Source organism: Sander lucioperca, chromosome 5 (genome assembly GCF_008315115.2).
Source record: "Sander lucioperca isolate FBNREF2018 chromosome 5, SLUC_FBN_1.2, whole genome shotgun sequence".
Classification (NCBI taxonomy): Eukaryota; Metazoa; Chordata; class Actinopteri; order Perciformes; family Percidae; genus Sander; species Sander lucioperca.
The window spans coordinates 118500-132500 of NC_050177.1; the positions used below are offsets into that span (position 1 = coordinate 118500).

At 41.3% G+C, this 14001-nt stretch overlaps 1 protein-coding gene across 1 annotated transcript in view; it reads left to right on the top strand.

Annotated features, from left to right (window-relative positions):
- gdpd4a (glycerophosphodiester phosphodiesterase domain containing 4a) overlaps nt 1–14001 on the top strand; it is a 31661-nt gene that overhangs the window by 4755 nt on the left and 12905 nt on the right. The window contains 8 exon segments of the mRNA XM_036001509.1: nt 1682–1741; nt 1857–1955; nt 2684–2777; nt 4811–4956; nt 5075–5157; nt 6927–7077; nt 7211–7429; nt 11054–11211. Of these exon segments, the coding sequence (XP_035857402.1) occupies nt 1682–1741; nt 1857–1955; nt 2684–2777; nt 4811–4956; nt 5075–5157; nt 6927–7077; nt 7211–7429; nt 11054–11211 (1010 nt within the window).

Below are 14001 nucleotides of genomic sequence, written 5' to 3' on the forward strand. Positions count from 1 at the left end.
ACAAAAAGACGCAAACCAATATCTCAGCGGTCTGATCAAACGCTCTTTGCAGCTTTGCTACAGAGGCAGTCAGTGCTGTTGATGATACAGAATAATGGACATACTGTATGATGTGAACAAGAAATCTGCATCAACAGAGTTCACTTTCATTCATTTATTCATTCATTCATTTTATTTGTTAGGGACCATGTACAATTTTTAACATAAATGTTGCTATTTGATGCATTGTACCAGAGTTAGCTTTAGGCTAATTTACAGCTGCAGTACCTAGGCAGGGCGCAATTTAAATCCAACAGACAACTAACAAAACAACAAGACAGATCACAAATCCTACATCAATATCATGCACATTGTGACACACAAACACACACACACACACACACACACACACACACACACACACACACACACACACACACACACACACACACACATAGTGCGTGCGTTGTGGGGACCCGTCATTGACATAATGCATTCCCTAGCCCCTTACCCTAACCTTAACCATCACAACTAAATGCCTAACCTTAACCCTTACCCTAACCTTAACCATCACAACTAAATGCCTAACCTTAACCCTTACCCTCACCCTAACCATAACCTAATTCTAACCCTAATCCTAAAACCAAGTCTTAACCCTAAAACAGACCTTTAAGGTTGTGGGGTCCAGCATTTTGGCCCCACAAAGCTGTCCGGACCCCACAAGAATACTGTATTCCCGGTTTTTGGACCCCACGAATGTAGTTAAACAAGAACACGCACACATGCTCACTCTCACACACACACACACACACACACACACACACACACACACACACACACACACACACACACACACACACACACACACACACACACACACACCTGTTTAGCACCATGTTGAAAAACAAAAAAAATAAAAGTAAAAAAAGCAGGATGTTAGTGGTTGCAGAGTTGATTGGTTTTTAAATTATGTTTTAATTGAAATGTGAAGCTACTGATGGAACTACAGGTCTTTATGTAGTCCGGAATAACTTTCCATTGAGTGATGGCTTTAACTGAAAATGCTGACTGTCCAAAGGTTGAATAACGGAAGGGTACAGTGCAGTTATGTATGGAGGCTGTTCTGGCGGATCTTACAGAGCTAACAGAGCAGAGATAGAAAAAGTCATGTAAACAAGTGGGAGCCAAGACATAGAATCTAATTGTGTACACTGTGCACAGATTTGAAAAAACTCTAAAATTGTCAAAATTAAGGAAGTTGTGTTTCTCCCGAATCTTACAACTTTCTCCTCAGAGACAAAAACTCTGAGGCATATAACAACTTTGACAATTTTGTCAGCAGTGACAAAATATCTACACGTTTTCTTAAAGCTGCTACGGCATAAATAAACAAGGATTTATCAGTATCACTCTGAAATTGAATAGAAATCATGTCGGTTCTGGACACAAAATAAAAGCAAACTAAACAAAATGTACACAATGCCAGAAATGTAAAAAGGTTAACAGTAAGTGTCAGAAATATAACTGTTAAAGGTGCAAATTCAAAATATACACATGCCAAAAAGTTAAACCGTTAACAGTGATTTATTAGTTGACTTTTTGTGATTTAAATTAAGTTTCCAAAGATACAAATTCCTTGTAGGAGTGTTAGTTGAAGCAGCTTAATGTGACAGTTTCTGATGATTTTCTGAACATTGTTCAGGTGCTGGCAGTGTGTCTGCTTTCTGAGGGTCAGAGGCTATACCTTCACTGGAGCCACAAGGTAATAATGATAAGAATACTCCCTATAAATAAACACAGACAGACATTTTTACGTGTTCCCCCTTGTTATAAGATGTCATATTTTGTGTTTTCTCGTCCTCCTGTGTTTGTATCAGACTGGCATCGTGGTGGCGTTGGCGTTCTCCGTCACAGCCACCGCCATCTTGTCCGACATTTGGAGCAAGGAATGGAAGACTCTCCTTCTTTCCCTGCAGGTCAGTCAATCCTGACACACCAGCTTTTTTGGGAGGCTTTTCCGCCTTTATTTGGTAGGACAGCTAGGTGAGAAAGGAGGGAGAGTGTTACAGGGAGCGAGGAATAGTGGACCCAAACGCAGAGACGAGGCAGGCAGGCAGGAGAAGGTTGTGCTCAAAGATTTAATTAACAAAAAATAGCAGTACAGTGACTGGAAAACAAGGGTAAAGATACAAAACGGGGACAAGCTGACAGCACACGGACGCAAACTGACTGAGGAAAAGGGAACACAGAGGTTAAATACACGAGGTAATGAACAAATGAGGGACAGGTGATACAACAGGTGAAATACATCAGGGCGGGGCAGGACAATCAACAGAGGTGGGAAACAGAGAGTAAAACTAGACATGACAAGACAGAAAACAGACTATCAAAATAAAACAGGAAACAGGAACAACAGACAGAAAACATGACATCAACTAAATACAGAAACTTGACACAACACTAAACACAAGGGAGGACAGAGAACACAGGAAAAACATGCACAAATGAATACAGACAACAGAAAAGTACAAAACCATCACAGAGAGGGGGGGGGGGGGAAGACATGCAGGAAATAAACCTCTCAGTATATGTGCGCCTGCTCTACCCACTGAGCCAACCCGGCCACCAGGGGAGACTTTTAGTTTGTACTTTTTGTTGTTGTATTGTACCGTAATTTGTGTAATTTTGTAATTTGATCTTTTAGGTGACAGCACCTTTCCTCCATGTGGCTGCAGTCTTACTAATGGTGATTCTGTCCTGGCCAATAGCGTTGCATTTCTTTCGCATGAACAAGAAAGGTAAGAAAGCTGATGAGTGTGTATCTTTGTCAGCTTTGAAGCTAACATACTGTAGGAAGTGAGGTGTAGGATTATACAGCTGTAGACCCCGCTGCCATCCTTCTTTGTCTCCACTTCCTCCTAACAGAAAATCAAAGCCTCATTTTTCTACTCGCACTCTTCTCTTTGTCTCTCTGATGCTTCTGTCTTCTTTTATTCCTTTTTTAATCTTTTCATCATTCTGACCGGCTTTCCTATCTGCTCTGTTTCTTTGTGTCAGTCTGTCTGGCCTGCATTGTGTCTAAATGCCTGCTCCACTTCAGTGATTTGACTTTGACCTGTATGTCCCTCTGCGTCTTTCTTTGGTCTCCATGGGCACTGTCCCTGGTTGCCTTGGTGATTCAGCAGGGTAGAGTGATGCTGAGTCACGTCTGGGGGTCTCTCCTGGCAGTAGAGGTAGAAAGAGAGAGAGAGAGAGAGATTTGCCCAGCACAGGACGTAATATAGCTGGTCTGCTGAATTGAACAGCCACCCAAGCCTGGATGTGACAGGGAAGAGTGGATGGGTTAGTTTTGTAGTTTTCTTGATACTGGGTTAAGCTGGAAACAGACCTGTTAAGATTATAAAAAAAGAATACAAAGACTACCACATGTAATGACTTATGTACACCAACATACAGATTTTTTTAGTCTTGACAGCCAGAAAAAAACACACACAGGAGTAAGAGGCAAACGCACCTGTTGACATTTCTAGCCGTCTCTCTCTGTCTCTTTCTTTAAATGCTCTGGTGACCTGCGGTAGGACGGGGAAGGTAATCAATATACTGTCACTATACAGTATGTTGATTAAAGAGCATTAACAGTTTTCACCTTGTCAATGATTTATTTTATTGCAGTAACTGTCTCAACAATCAATGAGCCCTTCTTATTCTTCCACCCTGTGTGTTTAAGTGATATAAACAGGTAACCATGCTATAATAAATGTAAAAGTCCGCTATATGGAACAAAACTTCTTCAGTAAAAGTTTCAGATTTAAACACGCCCTAAAAAAATCCGCTAACCTCCAGTGGTTTAACTTCTCGCCTTGATTGGTTTAGGGCCAAAATACAATTCAGATCTGCTGCTACATTATGAATCATCCAGACCGCTCAGGTCGTCTGGGAGAGCTCTGCTTTCTGTCCCCAGAGTCAGGACTAAACACGGAGAAGCAGCGTTCAGTTTTCATGCACCACGTATCTGGAACAAACTCCCAGAAAACTGCAGGTCCGCTGCAATCCTCAGTTCTTTTAAACCAAGGCTCAAGACCTTTCTTTTTTTCTATGCTACCTTTTTAATTGTTAATTTCTTCAACTACACTGTAACTTTTCTTTTTGCATTTCATACCTGTCCTGTTCTATTTTAGCTGTTCTATTTAGTTTTTATATTCTCTTTTGATAATAATTTAATTGTTTTTAATTGCTCTTCATGTTGGCAATGATGTAGAGATGTGTGGTTACATTTCAAACAAACCAAAGACATTTTTACATGTTTTATATAATCCAACAATGAGTGTGATATATATTAGTTTATAATATTTTTATGAATGGACGTTCCAGCCCATGTTTCCAGTTGTTTGAGCAATTATCTAGAAAATATCATTAATATTGGGCAAGATAGTTCTCTAAAAGACTTTCCCGGGCGGATTTGCTCCTAACCAGACAGCCTCCATCCTGCTTGTTGCCCATATGGCTGCTGTTTAGCACCAGACCACCATGTTGATCCTATCAGAAAAGATTTAGGCTACTATATCTCATCCTGATTACTCCAGCGCACTCTTGTAACCCTGAATTTGGCCACACAGTATTTAGAGGCTTTGAGGTGTATTTGTTGGTTTTTGGATTTGTTTGTGTGTGATTTCTTTGTGCAGAGTTGATTATAAAACATGATTTGAGCCACAGATTTCAAATGAAGTCTTTGTGTAGCTATTGCAGTACAAATCTGTGTACTGGTACTTCATAAAATTACACTGCATGTACATCCCAGTACGATTGTGTTGTGTTGTTGTGTGTTCTTCAGTGCGTCAGGTGGCTGTCCTAGGTCTCTACCTGTCCGTGCTGTTCTCTCTCTACCTGGTCCCTCTGGGAATGTACTCACCCTGCATTAAGGAGGCAGGAACGCTGGGACCCGCCCCGACGCTCATCGGACACAGAGGAGCTCCAATGGTGAGACTGAACGGGACCGTGACAGAAGTTTAAAGTCTGTGTTTTACTGTCCGTCATTTCTATTGGTTATAATGTTTATTATTTCTCACTCTGGGAGTGTTTTGTCTCATGTGTGTAGCTTGCTCCAGAGAATACTGTGATGTCGTTTGAGAAGGCAGTGGAAGCTGGAGGAGAAGGACTGGAGACTGACGTCACCATCAGGTATCAACTGCTCTCACCTGTGTGTACAGTCATGTGAACAAATTAGGACACCCATGCTAAAGTTGACTAAAAAGAGGAATAAAAAAATCATCTTTTGGAAATTGATCTTAATGCCTTAATTAAAAAAATGAGGGAAAATCCAATCTTATCTTAACAGGAGGCATAAGTCAGTACACCCCTATGTTAAATTCCCATAGAGGCAGGCAGATTTTTATTTTTAAAGGCCAGTTATTTCATGGATCCAGGATACTATGCATCCTGATAAAGTTCCCTTGGCCTTTGGGATTAAAATAGCCCCACATCATCACATCCCCTTCACCATACCTAGAGATTGGCATGGGGTACTTTCCATAAAATCATCTCTCAATGCAAATCAAACCAGCTATTAGGCTAACCAACATAAAACCATGCCAATCTCTAGGTATGGTGAAGGGGATGTGATGATGTGGGGCTATTTTAATCCCAAAGGCCAAGAGAACTTTATCAGGATGCATAGTATCCTGGATCCATGAAATAACTGGCCTTTAAAAATAAACATCTGCCTGCCTCTATGAGAATTTAACATAGGGGTGTACTGACTTATGCCCCCTGTATTTTAAGGAAGAACATTTATTTATTTACGACACATTATTCATTCACAAAGAAAATTGATGTCCTTAATGGTTGGATTTTCCTCATTTTTTTAATTAAGGCATTAAGATCAATTTCCTAAAGATGATTTTTTTTATTCCTCTTTTTAGTCAACTTTAGCATGGGTGTCCTAATTTGTTCACATGACTGTACGTGTCTGTATTCTTGTAATACTAAATAATAGTAAATATATAGCGTATACTGCATATTGTGGTGTTCCCCGAGGTGCGTTTGTGCATTTTCCACCTTTTGTCCGTGCATCTTTTCTGGATGTCTTGTATCCGTGCACTTCTACGCTGCCATCATCGAGTCCATCCTCACCTGCTCCATCACCATCTGGTTTGCTGCTGCCATCGCTAAGGACAAGAGCAGACTGCAGCGTATCAATCGCTCAGCTGAGAAGGTGATTGGCCGCAATCTGCTGTCTCTCCAGGACCTGTACGCCTCCAGGACGCTGAGGCGGGCAGGACAGATTGTAGCCAATCCCGCTCACCCCGGACACACACTCCCTCAGCAGTAAGCCTCACCAACAAGGCCCCGGACCCCCACTGACACTGACTCTTAACCCCCACCAGTCAGTTAACATTAAACTGAGGCTGAGTGCCATGCTAATCTAGTTAGCCTTTAGCCCTCCCATTAGCCCACAGCTGCTGGAAAAGCTCACTATTTTACAGCCTGAAAACAGGGGGATTAGCAGTGTTAGCTGGTTAGCTTAATCCCAAGCTTATGGTGACCCCAGTGTGTGTGTGTGTGTGTGTGTGTGTGTGGTCTGCATGAATGATTGTTGCTACTTGGCAGTTCCTGTGTAATTAATCTGCCAAGGTGGCAATCTATTTTTGTGTGTATTACGTAATGGGCTTGTACATAACTAATATCACTCCAGTGATTAATTGAAATGACGGGCTCACTGAGATTGCAAATGTGTATGTTTGTTTGTGAATAAGATAGACGGCTTTATGAAAGCCAGACTTGGTGTGATTGCAGGTGTTCTGAGCGGAGGGCAGAGCTTTGGAGAACTAAATGCTTATTGGTGACTTTAAATATCCTCTCAATCTCTCTTCCTCTCATCCCCCTCCCTTGTCTTGTTTCTTTTCCTTTCCTGTCACTCACTGTAAATATTTGTATATCTCTCTCTGTAGCTATGATGGTGTTCCCTTCCTGATGCACGACGCCACTCTGAAGAGAACCACCAATGTCGCTGAGGTTTTCCCAAATCGAACACACCTCGATGCCTCAATGTTCAGCTGGGCCGAGCTACAGCAGCTGAATGCCGGCGACTGGTTCTTATTGGTATTTCTAACACACACACACACACACACACACACACACACACACACACACACACACACACACACACTACGATTTCTCAAATTGACGATAATGATGATAAACATTACTCTGCTACAAACACACTATCTTACAGAGAGATCCATTTGGGACTGTGTCGTCCTTGTCTGAGGCCGACTGCTCCCAGGCCCAGAACCAGTCTGTTCCCTCGCTGGCCCAGTTTCTGGAGGTAGCGGCCTCTAGCGGCAGACTAGTGCTGTTTGACCTGCACAAGCCACCGTACGGACATCCCTACAGCCAGTCATACATCAACACCACTCTGCAGGTGGTGCAGGCCCACATCAACTCCTCACAGGTAAGTATGTCAAATATTTTCGGTTCCACATTTAGTTGAAAGCTGACATAAAATTGTGTTCTATAATTGCCGGTTTGTTTGTTGTATGACTTGGATGATATTTAGAGATGCACCGATTACAACTTTCTAAGCCGATTCCGATTTAATTTTTTCTAACCACTTTACAGCACACACAAATATTTATTTTCTTTTCTTTAATAGAACATTTTGCACAGAACATAGAACATTTTTTGAACAGATAATGGATCACTATAAAATAGAACTATATAACTATAATGACTCCTGGTGTGGGAAATTCACACACATCTAAAGTGCAATGTTAGAACCATTTCCTTCTTTTCACGTCCAATATCCAACTAAAAATATGTGATTTTGGTTTTTGGGGTCGTCCCTCCACGCCCTACTTTCTCCTTGCAGGTGTTGCATATTGCAAACTTGTTATCTTCTGCACACACGCTGAAGAATTTCCAAACAGCTGACATGTTGCAGGTTAATCCACGAGGTTCCCTACGTGTGCGAGAATAGCGCTTCACACCGCGAGCGGGTATGCGCCACACACGGCGGAAAAGTTGAGAGAAAGGAAAAAAAGAGGCCGTGCTGTGGCGTCCGTGTGCGTGCGTCCGTGTGCGTGCGTCCTTGAGAACTGTAACTCATATAACTTAGGTTGTCAGTTAACTGTAGCGTTGACCGGCATGAAATCACCATATGTCAGACTGACCTGCCGGTCGCCGGTCATGGCCGAGCACGTGAAAACCGGCCAATTCTGGTCACCGGCCGGTCTATCGTTGCATCTCTAATGATATTCAGTGAAAAACTGGCTACCATTTCTCTACAAACATATCAATATGTCAAATTATTTTGACCGTGATCCTAATTACATTCTTTAATATTGTGTATCTATTGTGTAGCTGATACCGATGTCCAATCCGATACTTACTGTATTCACATAGCAGCAGAACATGCACTGTTGATTGAATATGTATCTGACACTTATTCAATTTGGCTAACCTTATTTTTAACAAGCTACCTAATCTGAATACAGAAGGTCTTGGTCGAAACTATTAAATTGGTCATCTCAAATATGAAAATATCGATATGATGTGAGTTTAATTCGGAGGTTCTGACTCCTGAAAAATGACGTGACGTGATCCGCTAACGAGAAGTCATCTCACTCTGTTGGAGTTGTTGGAACTGGTATTACAGCAGTGTTTCCGCTAGGATTTCTAAGACGGCACCTTAGGATAACGTTACGTGAAACAGATGATTTAACATCACCGCTCATTTTACATATAGTTTAGCAACAAACAAAATGCTGAGGGAACATTACTATGTCTTTTCATGTTGGTGTTGAGCGGTATGCATCTCCACTAACCTGGAAAACGTTTTAAACAGTAAGTGAATAAAGCGTGTCGGGGGGGTATACAACGTCTCCTGCAGCGGGGAGTCAAAGACAGAGAGACTGCAGGGTTCGCTTCTTGTCTCACCTGGACTCTGATAAATAGTCAAAATTCAGTGCCTTATACTGAAGTTGCATTGTTGAAACTGTATGACAATCTATATAAGCATATAAAGAGAATTCAAAAGTAAGACCGGTGGGAACGGCCCGTTCTGGGAACGGCAAGGATTGCGGGTGGATTACGTGTATAGAGCAACGGCTTATACATTGTCCCATACTAGCAGCCTACAATCTCGTATTTTATCTGCTTTTATGTTTTTAATAGGGCTGTCAATCGATTAAAAAAAATAATCTAATTAATTACATACTCTGTGATTAATTAATCGAAATTAATCGCATACATAATTAACGGTGCCTGAACCGATACTTTTTAAGAAAGTAAAAAAAAGAAAACAAAACAAAGGGTACTAAACAACAGTCGGTGACATTAAAGAACGGCTTGTTTATTGCTAAGGCCATATGGTCAAAATTAAATGATTTAATAATAATGTATAACAATAACAATAACTTATTTCACTAGTAAATTGCTGTTGAACGACAAAAACAACCACCAAGGACATTTACAATAACTTTAAATGCACCACGAGGCTGTAGTTTACCAGTTTCATTGAACGCATTGTCTGTGTTGTTTTTCAGACGTCAGCTGCAGATTGTTACATCCTGCTGTTGAATCCTCTACAGTAAAACACAGTCAAACTTTACACCGTTCAGCGTTAGCTGTCAGCATTTTAACCGTTGTTAATCCAGCTACTAGCTAGCAGTAGGCTAACGTTAGCTGCTGTCGAGTGTAGTGTTAACTAGCTAGCAGTAGGCTAACGTTAGCTGCTGTCGAGTATAGTGTTAACTAGCTAGCAGTAGGCTAACGTTAGCTGCTGTCGAGTAGAGTGTTAACTAGCTAGCAGTAGGCTAACGTTAGCCGCTGTCGAGTGTAGTGTTAACTAGCTAGCGGTAGGCTAACGTTAGCTGCTGTCGAGTATAGTGTTAACTAGCTAGCAGTAGGCTAACGTTAGCTGCTGTCGAGTAGAGTGTTAACTAGCTAGCGGTAGGCTAACGTTAGCTGCTGTCGAGTATAGTGTTAACTAGCTAGCAGTAGGCTAACGTTAGCTGCTGTTGAGTATAGTGTTAACTAGCTAGCGGTAGGCTAACGTTAGCTGCTGTCGAGTATAGTGTTAACTAGCTAGCGGTAGGCTAACGCTAGCTGCTGTCGAGTAGAGTGTTAACTAGCTAGCGGTAGGCTAACGTTAGCTGCTGTCGAGTAGAGTGTTAACTAGCTAGCAGTAGGCTAACGTTAGCTGCTGTCGAGTGTAGTGTTAACTAGCTAGCGGTAGGCTAACGTTAGCTGCTGTCGAGTATAGTGTTAACTAGCTAGCAGTAGGCTAACGTTAGCTGCTGTCGAGTAGAGTGTTAACTAGCTAGCGGTAGGCTAACGTTAGCTGCTGTTGAGTATAGTGTTAACTAGCTAGCAGTAGGCTAACGTTAGCTGCTGTTGAGTATAGTGTTAACTAGCTAGCGGTAGGCTAACGTTAGCTGCTGTCGAGTATAGTGTTAACTAGCTAGCGGTAGTAGCGGTTCACGCAGTTTTCATGGTATATCAGCCGTCGAGGCTTTCGTCAATGTTTGTCACTCTGCCTGAGGAGTAAATGCGGTAACTCGCGCTGCTGTTTATTTGGTTGCCATGACTTCGACAGTGATGGTATCCCGTCCCTGTTCAGGTCGCTCACCTTCAAAGGGGAGAGCCATTGACTGTTCGCTGGAGTTCAGTGGAGCAGAGTCTGCAGAGTCGTTTCATTACGGCTTCATGACATTTCGTAAAATGCTAAAGGAGCAGAGGACCGTTGCTACTAAATGTATATAGTGGAAACACTGTACAGAGTGGAGGAGCAGCGCTGTAACACTAGCTGCCAGAGGTGGACAAACCCAGTAGAGTACATAAGGAATTTGATCGGTTTTATTTCAGCTTACACAGTTCCATTTAAATGTGCCTGGATCTTTACAATCAGCTCAGGACGTCTCTGATTTTAACATCTTCAACAGTAGTTTTCCTCCTTCATTTACTGGTTGTTGCAATTGGTGACAGCATTATTTTGTGAGTTTGTGGGTGTGTGTGTTTAAATTCATGTGCCTGTGTGTGTTTATATTTATGTGCGTGTTTGCCTGTGTGTCTGTAGGTGCTGTGGCTTCCATCTGAGGACAGGGATCTGGTCTGGGCGGTGGACCCAGAGCTGCAGCAGACCTCTGGAGAAAAGGCATCTATTCAGGAACTGACTGACAGCCACATCACCAGGCTGAACCTACACTACAGCACCATGTCACAACAACAGTTCAGGTACACATGCACACATTCATGCATTAATGGAGTAGTAAACGCCATGACATAAACAACATTTTAGGTCATTTTCAGATTCATGCAGGTACCCTCGGTACCCTATGCTGAGGGTACCTGGAAATGCTCTCTGTGTGTGCACACATACAGTCATGTGAAAAAATTAGGACACCCATGCTAAAGTTGACTAAAAAGAGGAATAAAAAAAAATCATCTTTTGCAAATTGATCTTAATGCCTTAATTAAAAAAATTAGGAAAAATCCAACCTTTAAGGACACCAATTTTCTTTGTGAATGAATAATGTATCGTAAATAAATAAATGTTCTTCCTTAAAATACAGGGGGCATAAGTCAGTACACCCCTATGTTAAATTCCCATAGAGGAAGGCAGATTTTTATTTTTAAAGGCCAGTTATTTCATGGATCCAGGATACTATGCATCCTGATAAAGTTCCCTTGGCCTTTGGAATTAAAATAGCCCCTCATCATCACGTACCGTTCACCATACCATGGGTGTCCTAAATTCACATGACTGTATGTGTGTGTGGCTGTGTGTCTGTCAGAGGTGTCAAGTAACGAAGTACAAATACTTTGTTACCTTACTTAAGTAAAAATTTTGGGTATCTATACTTTACTGGAGTAATTATTTTACAGCAGATTTTTTACTTCTACTCCTTATATTTTAAAAATAGCCTCGTTACTCCTATTTCAATTCGGCTTGTTTTCATTCCAGCTTGTCAAAACCTATCCAGATAAACCGCGCCATCCGGATAGAGTGAATTTGATTGTGGTTGGATGAGAAGCATAAACATATACCATTCCGACACCCTATATGGTTTGTACGCGATCCATCGCACCTGCACATGACACAAATCACGTCACACTCCAGCAAGGAAATAGCAGACGTATGTAGCCTAGTACGAAGATGTCCGTGGCAGAGACTCAAGAGAACTCGAGCGAAATGTCCCAACCAAGCACCAGCGAGGAGGTTGGTAGCCAGGAAGACCAGCCGACCCTTCTACATCCCTGGCCGTACCTGGAAGAATTTTTCAAAATGGTTGGATGCAAAAACAACTCCTTTCGAATGCGCTGCAAGCTCTGCGCACCCAAGTACCACGAGCTAATTGCAGTACTTATAGGCAACTAGTCATCATATCTTCCGCTCCATGAAACACATGTTAATGCTCAGTAGTAGGCCTACACATATATGGTTCTTTAATGTATTTGCATTGTACTAAAATGCGTTCATTTTCCATGGGCATAAATGTGGCTGAAACAGATGCATCCCAAATTTTTCAACATTAACATTTTAACATAACGTTATGGTCATTATGGCCTTTAGAAAAATGTTTTTTTGTGGAGGTGGGGTAGTGCACTATAGGCTCCTTACATTACTTTTACTTTGATACTTTAAGTAGTTTTGAAACCAGTACTTTTACACTTTTAATTGAGTAAAAAGCTTGAGTTAATACTTCAACTCCTACAGAAGGAGAGTCTTTTTTAAAAAGACAGTCTTTTTAAACCCTAGTATCTATACTTCTACTTGAGTAATGAATGTGAATACTTTTGACACCTCTGGTGTCTGTGGGAGTGTATGTCAGAGGAAGGGTGTTAGGAAATGCTCTCCTTGTAAGTCTGTGCATATGTGTGTGTTTGTGTGTGTGTGTTGTGGATGGAAGACTGGTATATGGAATATTTTTAATTATAACAATATTTGTATCTGTTTTTATATCTTTCTGTATCTGCTCTTTGACCACCCGAATTTCCCTGTTTTGGGATAATAAAGATTACCTAGCACAATTTGCAGCAAACACATTTAAAGGAACACGGCAACTTATTGGGACTTTAGCTTATTCCCCGTAACCCCCAGAGTTAGATAAGTCCATACATACCCTTCTCATCTCCGTGCATGCTGTAACTCTGTCTGACAGCTCCACCGGTAGCTTAGCCTAGCATGGATCCTGAAGGTAATCGGTTCCAACTAGCCTACTGCTCCCAATAAGTGACAAAATAACGCCAACATGTTCCTGTTTACATGTTGTGATTTGTAGAGTCACAGGGTGTACAAATAACAAGGTCACATGAGACACAGCCATCTTCTAACCGTATATAAACTGGGAACTTTATTCTCAGAAAGGCGAAGCACTGCTACTCTCTGAAAGTCGACTTATTAAAGTCCCAATAAGTCGGCATGTTCCTTTAACTTTAGGGCTCATCGTTATTGACAGATTTTAACCTACAAATACCCAGACCTTTTATGACCTCACACAAAAGTAACAATGTTTGGCCACATCACCACAGTGTACAGAAAGAAAATCTTTTTGCAACAGAAAGAAACAAATCCACTATTAGAAATTGATGACAAAATAAGGAGACAGTACAGATGCGCTCCTAATTATGTACTAGAGTAAAACATGAAATAAGGAAACGTGTTGGTACTACAAAAGGTGTTTTCTAAAATGACATTTAAAAGTGGATATTTGGATTTTAAATGTCCAAAACAAAGCCTGATTCATTCACAGATTTAAAAAAAGAAAGAAAGAAAATAATAATAAAAATAATAACGGCCCCTAAATAAAAACATACAGTACATTGAAACACACAATTATGCAATTACATTAACCTGTAAAGCACCCTTGTTTATGCTTACTGAGAGAAACGTGTAATTTCACTGTGAGCTTTTGAAATGGTCTCTTCTGTGTCTATGTGTCTGTGTGTGTGTGTGTATATGTGTGTATGTGTGTGTGTGTGTGTGTGTGTGTGTGTAGTTATGTAACTCAAGGTACAGATGGC